The sequence below is a fragment of the Hakea prostrata genome, chromosome 6 (assembly GCF_041222555.1).
Source record: "Hakea prostrata isolate BN-2017 chromosome 6, UWA_Hpros_2, whole genome shotgun sequence".
Taxonomy (NCBI): domain Eukaryota; kingdom Viridiplantae; phylum Streptophyta; class Magnoliopsida; order Proteales; family Proteaceae; genus Hakea; species Hakea prostrata.
Window position 1 is genome coordinate 24,996,955 of NC_142605.1, and position 22,397 is coordinate 25,019,351.

Genomic DNA, 22,397 nt, shown 5'->3' on the forward strand with positions numbered 1-22,397 from the left:
TGCATGCCTTGACTAATCCTTAAATGGGTGCTTTATACGGGATACAATTATATGAATAAGAAGAGGAGAAATTTTTTTTTTTGGGGTGACGGGGGTGGAAGACAGTATGAAAGAATGAAAGTCAAATCTTGGGGAAGGGGGGGGAGAAAGCATGAAAGAATGAAAGTCGAATCTAAATCACTTTAATTTTACCACTAATATAAGAGGTTGCCATCACAGTGCCAGAAGCATTATCCAACTTTGATTTATCAATAGTCCTTAAAGTCTTAAAAGCAATGATGGGAAGTTCTTGGCCTTACCATACACACAATCTCATCATTTACCAAAGGAGAAACATGAAAAATGTAGAACCCCAACACATACTCTCGATTTTTTCTTTTTCTTTTTTTATTTCCCCACTATTTACAAATTACAACAGATGGGCTGAATCTCTATGCAACTCTTTCTTCCGCAAAGAAGGAATCAAAAGTTTCTGAGCAGAACACATTAGACCTTTCAATGCTCAATCTGACCGGTGAGACATAAAGCTGGTATCTGATGAATCTCTGAAGCAAGCAAAAAATAGTTCAGTATTAATCAGATGAGATGAAGTAAATCAATTCAACAAGATACATGGTGTGATGAACTCATAGTTATCAAAGCATCGGCTACGCTTCCAGGTGCCTCCAAGTTTGCCTTATTGATATCACCTTATTTTCCACCCTCTCCAACAATGTGTATCAGCAAGGTGCTGTGACGACTATGGTTGCACCACACCACCAGGAGGTAGGTCCATACATCTCTATCCATAAATCAGCATACAAAGATGCTGACGAAATTCAAGTAATAAGCGGGATTCCTACAGGGTTTCTAGCTGTCCTTTGGTGCAACTATTGTGGCCTGATAGCGGCCGATACAGAATCATTGCTCTTGGGCCCTTTTCTGTTTTTTTGGGTGCACCGGGGGGGCGTATGAGGTTTTGACACTACAAAGTAAAATTAACAAGATGGGTATCTTGGCAACTGAGTAGAAACAATGACAGATTAATGCATAGACTTGGTAGGTATTGTTTGTTGTTGCAGCAACACTGTAGGCATCTTGATTACTATATATATGGATATATAAAAGAATAAGAATTATACGGGAGCCTAGCTGACACCTAGAATGCCTTATCACCTAAGTACCAAGGCGGCCCTGCAATGCTTTGGCTGTCTAGGCGTCTTAACAAATATGTAAGAGAGTGTGGGGGAAGAATGACGATAGCAGGTAACACTACCACACTAATTGAATCCATGTTGGAGCTTATGGTGATAAGACTTCAGCACTCTCAATGCCAAATAGCACATGACACTGGTCATTTACATATAAAGTCAAATGCTTCCAGACTAGAAGCCAAAAACAAAAAAACTACTCAGCCTTATCCCAACTTAATGGGGTAGGCTTACTGGATCCAACCAAAGGAAGTATGGAAAACTAAGGAAACAGACATAGGGGATGAAGAAATATAGGTAAAAGACAGGTAAAAAAAATACGATGAGAAATGAAAAAGAGAGAAGCAAGGCAAAGAATGAATGTAAGAGGAACGAGGCACAGCCAGAAACACGGAGAATCTCATTAATCTTTCACTGTAAACGACTTACAGAAACTATGTAGTAGGTCATGGTGGTATAACAGAGACTGTATCTCCATAGAATAATTCCATATCAGAAGAACTTTGAAACTTACAGAAAGTTGAGAGATAATTTCAGTATTTGTGTCAACATGCCAGTCTGGTTCCAATTGTCGAACAAAAGATGCCCGCCCATTGTCAGTGCCACAGAAAAGAACCTGAGGCAAATTTGATATTTAACATACAAGAAGTTACACAGATTAAATTTGAAAGACATAAAAAACAAAACCATTCTAAGAACATATTAGATCATAACCAGTACTCGATGACAGAAAATATGAGAAGCCATCAACCACTAAGCTATAAGATTCCATTCTAAAGCTAAATATAGAAGGAAAGGTAAAAGTGATTGATAGTATAATTAACTACTTGCTGACAGAGAATTTGAAAACCATCAACCACTAAACTATGAGATCCCATGCTAGACCTAAATATTAAAGGAGAATAAGTGAAAAGTATTAGATAGTTTGATTAACTGCAAAATGCTGGTTGTTTGCTTTGAATGCAGACTATAGATTTGTTTTATTTTATTTAAATGGGTGGTTTACGTAGGGATTTGCTTGGTAGTTACCTTTTCCTAGATATGGCTTAATTTGCTGATTTCTTCTATCAGTTGGCTTTCATTTGGCTAGGTTTCTATTTTGATGTAATGAAGTTTTCTCTATAATCAACTAACATGGTAGGGTGGGTTAGATTTGAACATAATGATTGCCAGAATTGGGTTATGTTTGAAGTGAATCTGCAAGTGACACCTAACATTCTCCTCCAAGAGTTATCTTCTTCTTTTCTCTCCTCACTTCACTGTTCACAGTTTGCCCTGATCACAGGTTTCCTCCTCTGCAAGGTAGTACTTCCACAATCAAGAAGGAAATTGCAGAAACAATATTTTGCCAAATAGCTCTAGGATCTATGTCAAGGATGCCTTCCAGGTGAGTCATGCCTCTGAAGATTGACCTCTAATCCCTACTCAGTTGAGAGCCAAAGCCTCCAACTGAGCTTCACCAATCTCTCTAGCCACAACTCCAGTCCTTCACACCCAGAGGTCTTTCCATCACTCATCCACCATTGAAACACAATTTGATGCAGTAACAATAGACTGGTTTGATCAGTTGCAGAGCAACCCCAAAAAAGAACCACTCAACTGGGGTTTGGTCTAAAAAGAGTTGGACTTAATCAAACAAATATTTCAGTTTTAATACTTATTTCAATATTCCTATGTAAGGGTGAGTTAGACTTTGGTTTAAATTTTGTTTTGAGTTTCACTTTTCAACTAGGATTTGTTCTTTTACCTTTTAAACAGCTTGTATTGGGATGCAATTTCAGATTGAATAGAATGTATTATGTTTATGAGAGCCTGCACGCCTGGTGTGTAAGTGTGAGCACTCTTTCCCCCTTTCCTACTTCTCTCTTATGTGATTTCTATCTTCCTCCTTTTCCTATTCTTCTAATTCCCTTTCATGAAAGCCCACCATAGCAGACTTATTCCCAAGCCTGCATCACCTAACCTGCTTCTGTTACAAGTGAACCGGTTCTTTTAGGGGTTGCACCTGAACCGATTGAACTGGTCTATTGATACAGCATCACAATGGCAAAGAGAGCAGCAATGATTGAGCCCTTTCCTTCTAATCCTACTAGATTTCATGTCCATGTGTTTTGGACATGTTAATGGTAAACCCCCTTTCAATGTTGTTTTAAACCTTTATTTCCTGTTTCACTGTTCCGTCTTTCATTTTTCTTTGATGAGTGTATCATGTTGTATTAATAGAAAAAGGCATCCTTCTTTAACTTATAACTCTTCCAATGCAATTACTTAACGTGATTTACACATTTATCCTTTCAATCCAGTGATTTCTATGACCACTTAACCTAAGCACAACTCTAGCGTCTGTTTCCCCCTTCTTTCTATGGTTTAAGCGCATTACAGCAGGGCTAGTCCTTGTAATCATCCTCGGCACTATTTGATGCAGAAGGATCATAGAGAATGATTTCTAAAGCTTGATAATCAATTTCTCTGTTCAGGAACATCACGTGACAAAAAAGTCACTCATCCTTTTGTAAAATTTTGGTTCCATTGACAGCTTATCTAGTCACCCATCCAACAAGGTCTAGTGAATTCCAAGTATATTTAGCAATGTTATCAACCCCACCCCCAAAAAAAAAAAAAAAAAACACAGCGCACGCCCCCCCAAAAAAAAGGCAAGTGTTTAGTCCAAGGAGACCAGGCCAGGCAAACCCATCCAAGGCGGCAAGGGCGAGAGCAATGAAGCGCCCAGGCGCCGAGGGGTTGAGGCGTTTAAAGAATTTAGGACACTCATCACCTAAATCTATCATACAATAATAAAAAAACAACACACCAAGCATCCAACAACACAAACCACACATAATAGGTCCTAAATAAAAAGCGCAAGAAAAAAGAAGGAGAAGAAGTTGCTTGCCCCCCGCGCGGAGGCGCGCAAGAATGGAAGAGAAGAAGAGAGGAAGAGAGAAAGAGATTAGGGATTAGAGTGAGAGTGAGAGTGTGAGACTTGAGTCAAGAACTTAATCTTTTTCAATTTTGTTTGTTTTTATTTTTATTTTAACATTTGATCAAATGAGCGCAATACATAGCATAAGGTCAAACAATGTACCACAACGGAATCTAATAAGATTTCAATATATGCCTTCGATTAGGCACTTCTCGTGTTTAAAAAAGAAAGAAAAAAAGGAGACCATTGGAGCCTTGCCACTGTTGTCAAAACAAGTGGGGCCACTGAATCCATAAGAATGAGGAAAAGCAGAAAAAGGAAGGAGAAGGGGGAAAAAGGGAACAATATGAAGAAAAAGAAGACATGGTAGCATCTGTAGTTAGTGCTGCAACAACAATAGTTTTCAATTCACAATGTTGGCATGTTGCTTTGGTCATCCCTCATCAAACATAGAAGAGGAAAGAAGCTACATCTCCTATGTATTTGGCACAGTTCCTGACTCACAAGCTTCAGAGAACAATTAAAAGTGAGGCAGTCTTTCTGAATTGGCTTCTCTAACTTGGTAGTAATTAGGGCTCATGTTATTTCCTATATGGCAAGGGAATGACTCTTTTTTGGGGTACATAAACGGGGTAGGGAAGGGCTCTTCCAAGCATGGTTTCCTAGGGACCTGTACATGTCCAAGGTGACTCTAGATCTTTGGACTCGATTTGGAAGGCCATCTGCTTTGATGTTGCTGCTAAACTTCAGATGCTCCCTCACTTACCAGTCTTGGATACCCAAAGGAACAGATTAATTGTTGTTACCTGGGATTTGGGCTCTCCCCTGTTGCCTGCTAGTTGATGGTAACCCCCCCCCCCTTTCTTTCTCTTTTTGATTTTGCTGGCCCTTGGCTCCTTGGCTCTCTCCTCCTCTTGTATATTCTCTCTTTCCCTTCGGGGCTATTAGTAATGAATTCTTTTATTCATCCAAACAAAGAGACTTATCTGTCTAGGGCCCTAGGTAAACCAGTTTTAGTCCAAATTTGAGGAAAACAAGGGAAGGAGAGGAGGAACCAGGGCTAAAGACACACACACAGGTGGGTGGGCCCCTTTCTTTTCTTTTTTTGTGGGAGGGGGGGTTTAGAGGTGGGGCTGGGGTGTGGTTAATGAAAGCATACTTGGATTGCAAAATAAAACACATAATGGGGTAAACTTTCCTCAAATATGGCACTTGATGCAGCCCTAGATTGAAGAGGTTCAACTTGGGGCCAATCTTCCAGGATCTCAAAAGGTTAGAAGTACAAGAAGAAGAAGGATTTAGGTTAGAAGATTAGGAGAAGTTCAAGCGAAAGAAAAAAGGAGAATACAAGAAAAGAAATCAGAAGTCATATTCATAATTCAAATCATCTCCAATTGCTAGGGATGCATTGCATGTGTATATGCCTTCTAAAATTCCTAATTTGACTCATAATAGGACTCCTGGTCAATCTAGTAGACTCAATAAGGTAAACAAATTCAAAACATAATTTCTCTAAGAAATAAGCATCCTAATCTAACTCAAACAAAAAAATTTAATACCTAATCCCGTGTACCATCATTACCCCCACTTTATGGGCTTACTAATTAGGCCCATTATATCAACAAACCTAAAAATAAGAAGCTATGCCTATAGAACACACTTAGGGGCCAAAATTAAGTATTTCAAAGCCCAATTGACACTTCTGGACATTCTTTACTGAATCAGTATTATTCTTCAATGTCAGGTGACCACCATGGCTCATCTTGGCACCAAGATACCCAAGGTTTCATGTGGCTCAATGGTCAAACCCCCAGTTCCTACTTTTGCTCATGGTTATTCGAAAGCAAGCCATTATCTCTTTCTTTTCCTTTATCTTTTATTTTGTGTGTGTGCATGGACGTGAGTGTGTGGTAGGAGGATAAGGGGTGTGTGTGTTCTTGTTATAGTTTACCTTATCTTTCACCAAAGCTCCAGTTTTGAAAAGCCCAGCATTCTCTAGTGCTGAGAGGACTCTTTCCTGTAAAGAATGCAAAAAGAGACGAAAAATTAGTTTCCATTTTTCCTTGGACCAAAGCTTTACCATGATCTCAGGAAACAAATTTCTGGTACACCATTTTTTTCATCACAAATATTTTATTCAACTGAGACTGAAGACCATTAGTACTAAGCATGATACAAAAACTGACCTGAAACCAAAAAAAAAAAGCGACTCTAGAAGTGTTGATTTAGCCATCATTTAGTAATTCAACAAACTCCAATCAAGGATCAAAACCAAATTTGCAGAATAACAGTTCTTTTATCAAAACTTCTTTTTTTTTTGCTTAACTTTTAATTGATTCTTAGTGTCTTTTTTCTCCATAATGGATCAACAGGTTAGTAAAAAACAACCAGAATGATTGCATCAGACTAAGTTTTCTTTTTGAAGAGGTGTGTATAAACCCTAAAGCTTCTCCAAAGTTGAAGAACGAAATTTCTTTTTATTTATTTATTTATCTGGGAGGGGGTGGTTATTAGCACGAGTAAGAAACTAAGAACTTCATCCTTCACAAACAATCAATTAAATGAACTTTATCTCATCATACATTTGCTCCTTTTAGATGCATGGTATATTTACATCATATTTTTGCTATATTGTTTTATACTTCAAACCTGTATTCTGCATGTATATCCTAAACATTTCCATGTGTATCTACAAAGTATCTTACACCTCTATAAGAAGATACCATTACAACAACAACAGCAGCAGGAGCAGCAAGCCTTGTCCCAGCTGACGGGGTCAGCTACATGGATTCTTGTCTTACAATCAGCTCTGTTTGAGACCATACTACATACAAAGCATAAACTATAAAATACCATTCATCTATTAAAATCACCAATCTGACACAGTATCCAATACTGGACTTTAAATCTTACACCTAAATCACTACCATTCAAACAGATCATAAGAGTGAAGCTGGAGAACCCAGTTGATGCGTTGAGTACTCGTGAAATACCTTCAGAGAATGGGCTTGTTATTCCATCTGATTCCTATATTCTAAATTTCTAAGAACAAGAAAAACTAATAACTAAAAATCAAAAACAAAAACAAAATCTATGAGGTCAAGAGTCTTTCCGACAAAAGTAACAAATAAATGAATGCAAATGATTCAGAGGTGCTTGTGCTCATCAGTGTGTTGACAGAGTCGTCCTGTTGTTTTTATTTTCTATGCCCTTCAATAAAATCAAGGAAGAGGAGAAAAAAGATGCACCATTAAGTTATATCATTGGAGTTGGGAGGAAAAAAAGTTGTATAATTGGCATGCAGACATTCCAAAGTCCAAACAGGAGGTTTTCAAACATTATGCAAGTGGAAAATAATACAAAATATAACAGTACAAGTTATAACTAGCGACTTCTCCACCATTACATCATAAGCAGCAAGAAACAGAGATTGGAGAGGCATACAGGAGAAATATCAACGCTAGTGCTCACCTCACTTTCATCGTCAAGAATTCTGTCCATTAGATAAATATCACAATGTTTACTAATTTCCAGCAACACCTCCACCGCAGAAGGCCTTACAGTAGCATGCTCCTAATAAAATGAAATCTAGGAGTTACTTTTCATTTTAGCTAATTGAAGTATTAAGAAAATAAATAAAGAAAATGTTTTCCTTTCATCAACCTGAAGCTCTTCAGGACTTCTCTCCTCGAGAATTACACCAAGAAGCTGGCAACTCATCTGTTTATGAATCCAAGGGTTTTATAAGAATTTCAATTTTACATCTTTCACATTACATGAGATAGAAATTAGAATTTGCAACATGTACAGTATAGCATTAATTAAGAGATAAAACTATTCTTCATTAGTAACCATAACACCATTTAAACTACTTTTCTTTATTTTTTTCCCCTTTGGGATAGAAGAGAGGGGGGGGGGGGGGGGGGAAGTGTCACACAACAACAACTGGCTTCATCAGAAACATTGAGGTAAGAAGATGCTATAAAACTTGAAGATACAACAATGAAGAAGTAACATCCTCAGAAAACAACGAAAAAGGTAGGAGTACAGGCTCGGTAAAACAAGACAAAACCCAACTACAATTTATGAACAACAACATACTCAGGTATCTCTTCACTGGAAAATATCTGGGCACAAAAAAATAAGTAAAAAGAGACAGAATTCCTAGAAAGAATTATATACTTTTTAAGGAGTGTTAGGCATACCTTTCGGCTTCCGTCTAGTTTCTTCCTCACTGCTTGTCCAAGTGTCAGCTACAAAAAGGATAATGAACTGTTTGGCTTAATCATAATATTATTTATATCACCCTAATCCAGTGAAAGGAAAAGAAATCATATATTACCTTTGCTGGAGACTGGAACTCATCAACTAAGTCTATACCATTTCCATTATGTTCTAGTTGATGAGCTTCATGTGAGGAAACATCTTCATTTGCTCGAGTAGAGCTTGTAGACACCGAACCAGATGGTTTTGACCGACTTCTTTGTGGTCTACTAGTAGATCTCAAAAACTTCCAAGAAAAAAATAATGGCAATAGCAAATCCTGCAAGAGCTCCTAGCGACCCAGCACTCTAAAACATAAACTTACGTTAGTGCCCATGCAACTCTTTTGATGGACAGTTTTACAAAACAATCTGCACAGTTGTAGTTCTTTGTCTTCACAACCCACCCACTTCAGGACCCAAATCCAGAGGAGCTTTTGAAGCACTCTTGGGCAGAGCTTCTCCAACGTCTGTTCTTCAGATTCTAATTTATGAGAGTCCAGATTATCCCAATTATGCAGGTTAAAGGGCTCGTCAAAAGAAATGTTGGTTTTGGAATCTTTAGCACTACAATGTGGAGATGCTGACACTAAAATGTTAAAAAGGGCACCATCTGTCAGCTGATATTTTGTGTAAGAAGCTCCGTCAAGGATGTTGCTAGGTTGTCAAGCGAAAATTAATCCACAGCCAGCAGGACAAAATAAAGAATGAAATGATCCGTTCGATAATTTTCCAACACAATGTTTAGCAGAAAAACAATGACAGGAAATTGAAATTGTTTTGCTTGCACATTCAAAGTGACAATGAGGGCAGTGCAAAAAATGTTTTGATAATTCAAGAAATTGAGAAATCATTTAGTGCCACAAAATTTTGCTGTGAATATCTCACCTATTACATATTGCTTCTTCTTATCTCTCCAGATTACAATTAGACTGGTAAGTTTGTATATTTCTATATCTACTTAGTATGCTGATACTAAGAGTCAGCTATACATAATCAAACCTACAAAACCTAATAAAAGAACCTCAACAAATTTAAATCATAACTACAGAATGAGGGAAGGGGAATCAGATGAGGTAACAACTTAATTGTGGATGTACAACAGATCGAATGTCCCCAGAAAACCTCCATAGCATACGAGTTAATCAGAACAAGAGAAAAATTGGTACCATTCTCTTCAAAATTCAGAAATTTGAATTCTGAAAACAGATAAGTCCTTCCAGCAAATTAATGAAACAAAGATGAACCACAGAAAATTGAATTTGTACCTTGTGATTGACCAAAATAAACACAATCTCTGCAACCTTGCGGTTGAATTGCTTCCCCAGTCTCTTCAAAAGATTCAGCACATGATGCGCAAGAGAATCCGACATTTGCGAAGACATAGGAATTCACCCAAAACAAAAATTACTTCAATTCTTCTGCAGAGACCAAAACCCGCAATATTCTCTGGTGAACAAAGTGAGGGGTCTAACAAACCCAACAAAAATGTCTACTGAGATGCCTTTCTCTATAGGAAAACGCGAATTATCCTTGGAATAGTTCTGGTTTAGCAGAAAGAATCGAAACTCCCGAGAAACACAGTGAAAACTGTAAAAGCGATGGGAGGCTCGCAAAGGGCAGTGTTTTAAAATCAGGAATCGGTGCATCAGTAGCCGCCGGTTCGAATCAAAATGATCGGGCGGTGAGGTAAGACCTTGAGAGTACAAACCCGGGGATCGCATTTCGCGAAGTGGAACATTCCCGATCCAAAAAATTGCAATGGGCCGATTTTTCTTGTTTTAACTGAGGTTTGTCCGATTCCAAAATCCTTTTTTTTTTCTTTTCCGATTCCTAAATTTTTTATTTTATTTTTTTATTAGGGATAAGAAATCTTTATTTTCATGGAAAGGCTCATATGCCTTTTTGAAAAAGGGGTAGAATAAGGGAGGTTTGAAGTTGAACTTAAGACTTTCTTGCTTTTACAGTCTTTATATTAGAAGTTGACACCCCGGTGTCAACTCATTCACTAGGGTTAAAAACCTTGCATAAAGATGAATACTTGAAATTTAGAATTGAAACATACATTTTTTTTTCCTTTTTTGAAACAAGTAGTTGATAATATTAGATAAATAAAGTATAAAAATTATATTGGATAATAAATCATCCCTTCCCCATCATCACAAACAATATCCGTGAGAGCAAATGGATTCCCCAAGATCAAAATGGATCAATGACACCACAAGAAGGAAGCTAGCCAAAAAATCCGTACCATAGTTTGACTCCCGGACATAATGCATAAGCACACACTCTATGAACCTCCGCTGCAGAGAAGTGATCTCATTAATAAGTTCTGCAGCGAACCAAGGCGAACGATGAGTTCCACGACATCAAGATGGCTTCTTTGGAATCAAATTTGATTTGAACACACCGAATGCCCATGTGGATAGCATGCTTCAAGCCCAGTCAGATAGCCAATAACTCCATCAAGAGAATGTGATTTTCTGAGAAGGCATCGAGCGAAGCAAAAACGACTTTCCCTTTATAGTTGCATCCCAAAACACCCATGCCACCAAGTCCATTACGAATGGAACCATCACAATTAATGGATATCCAACCCACATCAGGAGGTTCCCACCTCAAAGCTCTCGGCAATTGATATCAAAGTGGACTTGGATCCCCTAATTATTGAACAAAGAATGCATGTGGGGTGAGTCAGGGACATGAGCATCAAGATTACAAAACCTTCTATGAGTGTCTATCAAGATCTGGCACGCCAAGGAAGATAGACTACAATTGGGCCTCCCAAATATGCAAGAATTCCTCTCAGCCCATATTCTGTAAATAGAGCAATAAAAACTAAATTTTTTGACTTGGCCAACAAGGCTCTTACCACAAAAGGGATCAACCACCCATCGAAGTTCCTCTTGCCAAGAACTTTTGTGACAATAGCTATAACCATTCAACCTCATGATGGCAGGCCAAACCAAGCTAGAGAAATTGCAATTAAAGAAGAGATGGGTCTGAGATTCATCTTCCAAGCCACATAGAAGACATCAAGTATCAACCTAGTGATTCCACAAGACAAGAAAACAAACAAAAAAAAAAAAAACGGAACGCTAGGGAACCTCAAGGAGAGGAGGACGGGTAGCAAAATAAATAGAAGAAAGGGGGGAAAAACACCATTAGTATTAGTGACACAACAGGCTTTGTCCTCTGGGAGAGAGTCATGCAATTGGACATTAGATATTTCAAATCATTAGCTTTGAAGAATAGGATCCAGCCAACCTAAAAACCAATGAGCACCCTCAACACGGAGCCTAGAAACAAGATCATCATGCCTTCTACCAAGGGCCTCCACAAAAATAGTGTCATGAGACTCTAAGGGGCCGCCATCTAACCAAGGATCATGCCATTACCCAATAGAATGTCCATCCTTAAGGAGGTATTGAACACACTAACCTGCAATAACCCTACTACAAAGAATCTCTTTAAAAGTTATAGAGCATCGGTTAGGAATAGGCAAAGACCAAATAGAATCATTAGTGAGCCACCTATGTTGTATGTAAGAAGCCCAACAAGACGGGACTTTAGCTGCAACAGTCCAAACATGACGAGCAAGAGCAGATCTATTCCAATCTAGAAAACTCCTGAGACCGAGTCCTCCTTCAAATTTAGGTCTGCAAAATCATTTGCCAAGCCACCCTATAAACGCCTCTATCATTCCCACTTCTCCATAAGAACCTGACCATGTTACTCTCAATATGGTTAATGACTTGCTGAGGAAAGGGAAGCACATTGATCCAATAAGAAACTGTGCTCATGAGGATTGACCGAATAAGAGTAAATCTATCAGCATAGGAAAGGGTTTTACTTTTCCAAGAGTTCAACCATTGATCATTCTTGTTGAGGAGACCATTAAAATCCTCCACTCTGAGCCTCTTACAAGAAAGGGGATACCCAAATAACGAATAGAGAAAAACCCATGGGAAAAGCCAAGTTGGTTTTCAAAGTAACTAATCACATCAGCCCCACAATTGCCGAAGAAAATATTTGACTTCTCTTGATTAATAGATAGACTAGAGAAAGCGGATAATTCAGAGAAGAGGTATCTAAGGGTATCAGGATTCTTCACAATAGCTTCACCCACCTTGAGGAAATAATCTGCAAAGCAAATAGAAGAGATGTTAGGCTCTCTACAATGGGGGTGATAGTCAAACAAGTCTGCAAAGACTTGAAGAACAAGATTAAAAAGAACAATGGACATAGGCACCCTTGCTGAAGACCTTTGTTCGCATAAAATCTCGACGATTGAGTACCATTGAGGAAGATCACAAAGCTAGGATTTGTGATACAATGAACAACCTATTGAATATAGGAGGGAGGGAAGTTCAACTTACTTAGCAATATGAAGAGAAAACTCCACTGAACGGAGTCATATGCCTTGTGAAGGTCAATTATAGCAACAAAACGATGCTTTCCATTGTTGGTCTAATAATCATGAAGAATCTCTTGAAGGATGTTATCAAAGATTTGTCTTCCTTCAATAAAAGCGGTTTGGTTCAAGCCAACGAGCTTATCAACTACAACCTTGAGTCTATTGGCAATGAGCTTAGCAATGAATCTATAGATACAACTACTGACAACAATAGGTCTACTTGGCCCTGTGGGATCAAAGTAAGGTGGGAAAGCTTCAAGTTATTAGGCAAAGATTAGTGAAAAAAAATCCAAGATACCTGTTCAAACATCAACTCCCATGATTTGATCCCAAGTCCTCTTAAAGAAAAAGGCTCCAAAACCATCGGTTTTAGGCAAACTATCATCATCTGCCGAGAAAACCACATCCTTGATTTCCTCAATAGAAAAAGACACATATGTTTCAATTGAGACATTTTGCACATGAAAAGACACACCCACCCTTGGTTTGGACAGGAGAAATAATCTTTTCTAATTTTAGGGAAGAGAGATTTTTTTTTAATCATGGTTAAAAAAATAAAAAAGACTAAGCTTGTGAAAATAAAAAAGGAAAGCATATTTTTTTTCCATCAGATTTCATAACATTAAAGCTGGCAAAAAGAAATCCTTTGGACAAAGCAAATTTTTTTTTTTTAATCATGGTCTTTGTAAGGTTTTGATTTTGGAAGAAGTGCGCTATTTTTTCGATGAAAATAGTGGGGCTCATGTAAAGTTTCAAATTTTACTGAGGGTAAAAACGTAAATCATATTTTCAGTCAATAACAATGTCAAAAGTGAAGGAAGTTTTTGTAAGGTTTTGATTTTGGAGGGGTTGTACCCAGTTTCCAAAATGGAGACTCATGTAAAAAATTCTAAATTTTATCAAGTGTAAAAAAACGTAAAATCATCTTTCGGGTTAATATGTCAATGATGATTTCAGAAGTGGAAGGAATCTTTGTAAGGTTTTGATTTGGAGGGGATGCACACTTTTCCAATGAAAACAAGAGAAGGTTGCTGTAAAAAATTTCTGGGTTTTATGAAGTGAACTTGAATTGAATTTACATGTCATATTATCATATCATACTACATACTATCATACTATTATATAAAAGGAAAACTTGAAATAGTTGTGGTATGCATTTTGGTTGACCAAAATACCCCCAGAATAGACATGCATCCGTTCACAAAACACAAGAACTACCAACCCCCACGCAAGTGCCACCCAAAGTGTCCCAGATCAAAGCCCAACCACCCACATCCCAACCCTCGTTGCCCTATCATCCTATCATACTATATAAAATTCAAAATATAATTCAGTGATGGCAAATCTTTTAGAGGACCAAAATACCCTCCCTATGAAAATAACCTATCCAAACCTCCACCAAGATGTACGCGCCTGACCACAGCAAAAGGCACCCCCTCCAAAGGCCAAACGACCCATCCCCCACCCCCTTGTTTTGCCAATCAACGCATTCTCTGGAGTCTGGACAACTCTAATTAATTCCAACACATACAAGATTCTAATGGTTATGAGAACGAAGACAATATTTTGGCTTTGGTGTCGATACAGACTAATTAGAAAGAACCCTCAACTTCAAACTCACCTAAGATCCACAAAATTCCGGAGTTGAGACTTGGTTGGCCACTCCTTCGTTGAATGTTCTGGCCAAATTTGTATTCAGAGTGTAACAAGAATTTGTGTTGGCAACATCTAACTTTAATCCTGGTCTGCTTTCAACTCAAATTTTCTGTTAATATCAACTTGATTGAGGTTGGTATATGTAATCGTGGTTTGTTTCTAACAATTTACCCTCCTTTTGATTGTCATTTGACATGGCTTTTTAAAATAATATGAACCAAGTAAACCCCAGGGCTACTATAACCATAGTGATTTAGTGCTTTTAACTTATGTGTGGATCAATAACTTGTGTAGATCATTAGGTAGACTCTTGCATGACCTAAGCATCCATCATGATTCAGTTGCCATGCTCAATTTAACATTTCCACCACCCGCTATACCATCAGAATAATAGTCTTTCTCAATTCGCCGCCCTTCCCCTAACCCAACTGCCACTGCTACTAAAATCAAAACTATGCTAGACACTCCAACATTCTTGAATAACTTAACCATTTTTCTTCCAATGGAGAAAAACAAAAACCAGATGATACCCACTATTGCCAGAAGGGCTTTTATAGCTTCAAAATGGAAGAGCATTGAATGCCATACGGTCTCTCTCTCTCTCTCTCTTACTCTCACTTGGCAAGACATTTCATATCGTGGCTTTGCAGTTAGCAGTCCTTGCATGTTCAGAGAAGTTGCAAAATTCTCATAGTTTTCACATCTGAAGTTTCATGCCGGTGCAACCATTATTGCAACCCTCAACCAACCAGTTGCCTCCGGCCCTTAACTCTAGCTTCCGCGCTCTTCCCATCTCATTCTACTTCCATGGTTCCGTTCAAGTAAAACATCAATAAATAGGCTATCATTTTCTACATTTGGATCGTAAATGGCACTCAAAGTTTCAAATGCAGGTTATAAAATCCATCTGTGATAACAGCTGTTCCCCTCGATCATTCATTTTGAATTTCCCCTTTTTTTTTTGAAGTCTTTCATTTTGATCGAATGCAACCCATGCTTATTAATTTATATTACCAATTAAGTACAATGCACATGTAGAACCAAGAGTGCAATCCGGTTGGACACGGCTGGACTTTCAAAACCAAGCTCAGGGCCAAAATTGATATTGTTTGGATAAATTCTTTATAAAGAAAATGTCATACTCAGTACATAAGGCTCTCGTGTTTAGCAAGATTTTTACACTTAGCAAGGTTTCTCATAGAAAATCCGTGTTCACTTCTATCCTTGCCGTTTGGCCCATGGCTTACTCACTTAACAAGGCATTGGCAAGGTCTATGAAGCTTTTGTTTCGTTTCTCTGGTGTAGTAGAGATCAATTGACTGAAATTACAATATAAGAACATCAATTTGGGTTGGATCTTGTCCCATGAGGTCCCATGAATACCCGTTGTCGACTATGTTTATGATCGATAGATCGTATGCACATTTTCTTGATCTGGTTCACACTTCCTCTTAAATGGATATTTACCATGTTTCTGAACAAGAAAACCAGAAAATATAAAATCCTCATTAAAGATATTCATTCATAGACAGGAAAAAAATGGAAGTGCATTTGAAATTGAAGAAACTATTCTTACATTGAGAATCAAAAAATTATTCAGCAATAGAACAAGTAGTATCACTTGCAAAAACCAAAGATATCCATCAGGTACCCTGTGTTAAATTTATACAAAACCCGTTGGAATTAAGTGTATATGCTATCAAAGGTTCCTATTTGAAGAGTCTGTACTGATGCCATAGATGTGGCAATACAGACTTCTTATCACCAGGTGCTTGGATCAGCAGCTGAGTAATCAATCTTTTCCCTTTCCTTTCCTTCCCCCCCCCCCCCCTCAACAAAGATTCCAAACGTGGGATCTCTACAAGTTTCCTCTTCATGGGAACCAAACTGTAGCGGTCTGATGTATGTGTACACAAATGAAGAGAGAGCTCCTACCATCTCCTTGATGCATTTACAGAAAAAAGTTTTTTTACTTACACAGGCAAGGAAGACCCCACGTTACATGCTACTGTTCTCTGTCATCCTGACTCTTGCTTCAGATGGATCCTTCTGGATGAGCCAAACATCAAGGTCTACATAACAAAAGAAGTAGCATCACTGTCAAGGCAATGATAATTGATGTGAAACTGAATTCTCTCAGTCTCACCATTAATGTTGACAAAGCTCTAGAAATGCATCTTGGGTCACACAGTGGAGGGGGGAACAATGCAAGTTTCAACATACGAGGTGGTGTTAGACCAGGTTTAGGCTCATAAAACATGGGCAGAGACATAAAATTTTGCTTTATTTTGTTAGTAAGGCAAGGTAAGAACACTATTACCCTTCATTCTTATGTATGGTCTATGTGTAGCAACAACAAATCTACTTTGCTATTACTGCCTATCCATCTCGTGTGCTGGAAAGAGACCTTTAGGCTGCAAAACGACAGTCATGCAACGACCAGTTGAAGTACATCAGTCATGGTTTTGGAGATTCTGAAAAGAGTGGCCTAGAAGCATATAAACAAGGCATAGGTTGATCCAGTTGATTGCGATCCTTTTCTTACAGCCTAAACCTTCAAGCATTCCCTTTCTTGTTTGATGAGCAATATATGAAACTGGGTGAACACAAGCACAACACAACTTACCACTGAATTTTCTTCCTCTCCATTTCCTTGTCTTCTGCTTCTTCATATCTTCTTCCTCCTCTTTTCTCCCTTTATTACATTCGTTACCTAAAATTCCAACTGTTCTAACCAAATAAAAGGTCACTCTATAAAGTGCACATTGAAGTTACAGAGCATTTCTATTCCCATGTTCACTTAACCTGAATGATCCAAGTGAGAAAGTTTCAGTCAATGATTTCATCAGGTGAACTCCAAGCAATCAGATGTTCAAATCTTCATAGAAAGAGTACCAATTGATAGCAAGTGGTTCAATTGCTGGCAGACAGACATCCGTCAGCAAGAACATAGACTTTGCCACAGAACCATCTGTAGAATCCAAGAATCTCAATTTCACATACCATTGACCAACCATGTGTTTAGATTGAAACAATTTTACAGTATATACGCAATTAGTCCAACGTAAGACAGTCTGAAGTCTACAACGATGAGAATGGTTAAAGTGCACTCACGTGGTTATCACTCATTCCTGAAGACAGATCACTCCTTGCAGTTTATAATCTAGTGACAGAACCATAGCATACTGGAATCTTAGTTTTGCTTTATTTTTTTTCTTTTTTTTCTTTTTCAGGTTTCTTCTATACAAATTTGAGAAAGAAGCAACATAGCTTTGAGCCATTTGTTTAGTTGATATAGAAAATCACAAATACTAGCAATAACATCCTTTGTTCCTACCTGCTATGAAGCTACTGGTCACTTACTGAAATCCCAAACTGATTCGTATTTGTTTTTCCCTATCCGTAGCCTCCTAATACTAATCCCTAAAATAACCACCACTGCAAGACAACCACAATACAGAGTAAAGAAGAGAGGCAGGACCATGTCATAGACCACTTCTTCAATCTAAAGCTTTCCATTAACTCTATGGTCCAACTGCGATTCACTGGAAATCAAACGAATGAAGAAATGCCATCCCCTCTTAAAGGACATTCATGCCACAGAGATCACAAAATGAAATATTCATCATCAAACTATAGCTCAGGAGCATAAAGAGGGGACACTAGGGCTCATTAATCAGTGATATTTACTTTGATTATACCTAGTTCCCCCAACAGCTCCATATAGTTCGTTGTTCTTCACTCTTAATAGATCATTTATGCAAGAATATTATGATATAAAAAAGAAAACTGAGTACAGTAGAAATCTTACCTCAGATGTAGCTGGTAGAATACTATTTGCGAGCTCTTCATTGATTGATATGGGCAATGGTGGCATCTGGCTCATAATCCCAGGCATACTTCTCATACTGCAAATGAAAAAGTAATGCTGTTTTCACTATTGAACTTTAGAAGCATTAGACCCAAACAAAGGAGATAGGGAAACTGGGAAAGTATAAGAAAGGCTATCATTCAAAAGGAAGATATGAAACAGGTCCACCTACTCATTCAATATGGCTGTAATGTTATTCCTTGTGCGACAAAAGAGATCAATGTTATCTTGAATCTGCATGGAAGGAAATAGATTGAAAGAGTTGCTCAATTAATCGGTTAGTTTGGTATACAGATCTAACAGGAGAGGTATAATTTTGATTCACATTAGTCAGGGGTTACAGAATTTTGTAATCCTATAACATGGCTGAGAGGTTAAGTAGGGTAACTCTGAACCCCACTGATCACTTTCTCTCCTTTTTCTCCTTCTCTTCTACAGATCCACTTCTCCTGGATACTGTTTATGGATTAATATTGTCTTCAATTTTATAACATATCAAACAAGTTCCAGAAAACCCCAAAAGCACACACCTTGATGACATCAAAGATACATGAATCCTCTACAAGATGAACACTAAAAGGTCAAGAATCAATGCAAAGTTAGCATAATCTCTTCTAATCAACTTGCAAGATAAATCTTGCATAATCTCAATAACTGCTAATCACTATTGAGTGAAAAGCATAGGCCTCTAGAGTTTAATCTTCACCCCATTCACCAAGTCTACTAGGTTTTTGTTGAAACTTAGCATCCAGACCATTCTCTTTCTTCATCAACTTCCCAGAGAAAAGTTCCTCTATGACCCCCACCTTCATTTCTTGCATATCTAGCCAAGCTACATGTAGAGGAACTTAGTCAGTGAGACTTTTACTTCCCAGGAAGCATAAACCTGTTCTCCACCTATTTTCTATTGCTACCAAGAAAAGCCCAGGGAACTTGATCTCCACAGTAGTGGATAACAAAAGAGGTGTAACCAGAGCATGATGCTCCTGCCACTGCCGGGTCTGAGGGAGTTCATACTGTATAGAGCCTTACAGCTGCTTTAGCAAAGATTGTTTCCAGATTCGAACCCATGACCACTTGGTAAGCAATCTTACAATAGTTGATAATATTTCAGTGAAATTACATAAGGAATGTGAGAGATTTCCACTCTGAACTACCATATCTTTCCTCAATGTTAAAATTTGTACCAAAAAATATTTTAAAATTTTAACAATAAAATCAAGATACCCAATCAAGTTTAAAGAGTGCTCAGATACTCACCTCCAATGTTGAGAGATTAGCTGAAATTCGATTGAATACTTGAAAATTCTCGTCCAAAAGTTTCTTGGTTGTGCTGCCAACTGCTGGGATGAGCAACGAGATGTGGGACAGGGCAAGGTTGATCAGTCTAAGACCAAGAAGGATATAATAGAATGAAATGAAAATGATAAAACTGTCAAAATATTCAAATAACGAAAACCAATTCACTGGGCAGTTAGCATCCACCAATTACATCGCCACACTTTAAGAAAACCAAGGTTTACACCATATTGGAACAATGAAATATAGAACTATGGTTTTATTATATGGTAGGCTGGATTCAGTAATAGGTAGCAAAACCAGGAAATAGAAAATGCTGAGAATTGAGAGAAGAATGAATTTCTAAGTACAAGTGTCACACTGTTGGAACAAGAACCATATTACTTTATAGAGAGAAAGAGATGGTATCCGTCCATTAATGCAGCTTTAAGACTGTAGTCAAACACATTGAGATGTGATATTAGAGACCAATGACTTGCCTTGCTATTATTCATGAAGCAATATCAAATATCGCTTGGGTACCATGAAGAAAGATGAAACGGTTTAACCATTCAAATAAATGGGTTTTGCACTAGAAAATCCCCTCTGTGGACTCATATTCCAGATAGTCCAGAAATGTGCCCATGTATGTGATAAAGACACTGCACAAAAAACACCCCAGAAGAAAAAACAATCGTATGACAGCCTCCCATGTGAGCCCCAGTTGCAGAACCCAGAGAAGAAAAACATTTATAAGATTAGTTTCCAACAAAAAAAAAATTGTCACAAACCCAAGGAAAAACATATAAATCCAAAAATGTAGGTCTAACTACCTATCATTATCAGCAGTTCAGCACAGAAGATAAATGTTTGAATATAGATAAGACAGTTTTTGAATTCCCAAAAAAAATAAACAAAAAACAAATAAATTACACTCCATCTTATATTACAGGATTCCAGTAAGAATCCCAGAGAAAAGGTTAAGGTTCAGGAGAGAGAAATCAAACTGATTTCAACTCCTTACAGCTTGTGCTTTAACTCAGAATGGGTACCATGGCTATGCTCTAAAGCCCTAAAAGGCCCAAACATTCCCAAACATGTATTTGGGAAACCTTAACATACCTGTTCAATGAAACTAAGTGAATCCACCATTACTTGTTCAATATGTGTAATAAGAAGGTTTGCTTATACTTGCATTAAATTTTGTTTAGGCTAGCAATGATGCTCACATTAATCATTCCATTATATTGAACTTGTTACACAGCTTTTAACAACGTAGAAACTTAACATACCTGCTCAATAAACTAAGTGAATCCACTATTACTTGTTCAATATGTGTAATAAGAAGGCTTGCTTACACTCACATTAAATTTTGTTTAGGCTAGCAATGATGCTCACATTAATCATTCCATTATATTGAACTTGTTACACAGCTTTTAACAACATAGCAACTAGAAATATGTAACAAAATAAATTATAATTTTTGGTTCAAAATTATTGAATATTAGAATTTCCTTGTGAGCTTCTGAAGCTGGGTTTATTGGTCTGGACAAACAGGCCAAGATGCTGTTCTAAAACAACACAAGAACTTGAGAAGGTGACCATAATAATGTCCAACGAGACTAGGATTAGTCCAGATAGTTTTTTACCCTCATCCCCTCCTCACAACCTCTTACTTTGAGGAGGTTTCAGGCTTTCAGCTCACAGGGCTTTACACTTAGGAGTGGGGGAATCATCATCTTAAAATCATGTTTATCTAACATAAATGAGGTACACACAGAGGCCTTTTTTTGCAAAGCAAAAGCAAAACGCAAGCAGGGCCATCGAGCTACAACACATGGCTAAAACAAACTCCAGACAGTCATCTGTAATTTTGGCCAGTAAGCATCTGCAGCACCAGCACTCCATTCATCAAGAAATTTTTGTAATGGCTCAAAAGAACATAAAGTTCATTTTTTCATGAGTAACTTGGTAAACATATTACCACTAAAAAATTACTACATCAATAATTTGAATTAAAGAACGGAAAATTAAAGTATTAAAAAGAAATTTGGAAAAATAATAGAAGAATATGAAAAATAAAAAGTGATTATTAGTTGCAAGATACACTGCTATTCTGTTTGAGGTTTGGGTGAATGCTGAAGCATGTTGTAATATTGCATTAACAAGAATTCATGAACTACCAACCTTCACAAGGTATCCGATCATGATCCATGTGGTGCATCCTGAGAGGATATGTAGGCATGTTTTGAAGTGGAAATGGATGTAAACTTGCCTTTGAGGAAGATTCCGCCAATTTTTCCTGAAGAAGCATGATCTTTAGAAACCCAGTACTTCAATCAATTTTCAATCCTAAATACATATCAAATTAGTAATGCTGTCACAATAACACTAAACCTGGAATTCATAATAATTTATTAAATAATATTTGCTTTTGAAAAGACCATTTACAGGACATGTAGTTAAGCCAATGCAGTGCACTTAGCATTACCTTCCTATCTTTCATCTTCTTTCCTGTGTAATGATCTTCTGGTTTCCTTCTTTTCCCACTCTTCTCCTTCTGTAAATAATTTTACAACTAAACAAATATTAGAACATAAAAAGCAAATAAGTCAACAGCCAAGTGAATGCATTTAAATATATGAACAAAAGATTCTAGAAATACTAAAGTACCGAATATCCTTCTGTGGGTGAAATATACTTCTTATTGCACATTGTATCATAAGGTATGAATCGTATGATTTGGGGGCAGTCGATCTAATTTCTGAAACAATATTTGTTTTGGTGTGGAATAAGAAGA

At 37.5% G+C, this 22,397-nt stretch overlaps 1 protein-coding gene and 1 pseudogene across 4 annotated transcripts in view; both read right to left on the bottom strand.

Moving 5' to 3' along the window:
• Positions 1 to 143: 143 nt before the first annotated feature.
• LOC149012841 (ubiquitin-conjugating enzyme E2 enzyme activator PEX22-like) lies at positions 144 to 10,064 on the bottom strand (annotated as a pseudogene). The gene is made up of 8 exons (XR_016174021.1): positions 9,644 to 10,064; positions 8,456 to 8,684; positions 8,319 to 8,366; positions 7,777 to 7,833; positions 7,585 to 7,686; positions 6,065 to 6,130; positions 1,705 to 1,806; positions 144 to 545 (listed from the first exon to the last, which is right to left on the bottom strand). The product of XR_016174021.1 is annotated as a ubiquitin-conjugating enzyme E2 enzyme activator PEX22-like (transcript).
• Positions 10,065 to 15,548: 5,484 nt separating this feature from the next.
• Positions 15,549 to 22,397, bottom strand: part of LOC149012842 (uncharacterized) — a 28,191-nt gene continuing 21,342 nt past the window's right edge. Inside the window, exons 3-9 of one of the 3 annotated variants that reach the window (XM_089157533.1) lie at positions 22,089 to 22,157; positions 21,785 to 21,899; positions 19,580 to 19,662; positions 18,492 to 18,553; positions 18,260 to 18,356; positions 16,426 to 16,520; positions 15,549 to 15,922 (exon numbers count right to left, since the gene is read on the bottom strand). In XM_089157533.1, the coding sequence (XP_089013659.1) occupies positions 16,467 to 16,520; positions 18,260 to 18,356; positions 18,492 to 18,553; positions 19,580 to 19,662; positions 21,785 to 21,899; positions 22,089 to 22,157 (480 nt within the window). In that variant the 3' untranslated portion in view covers positions 15,549 to 15,922; positions 16,426 to 16,466. Of the gene's footprint in view, positions 15,923 to 16,272; positions 16,521 to 18,259; positions 18,357 to 18,491; positions 18,554 to 19,579; positions 19,663 to 21,784; positions 21,900 to 22,088; positions 22,158 to 22,397 lie in introns of those variants that run through there. The other 2 variants (XM_089157534.1, XM_089157532.1) reach the window with 2 other exon arrangements.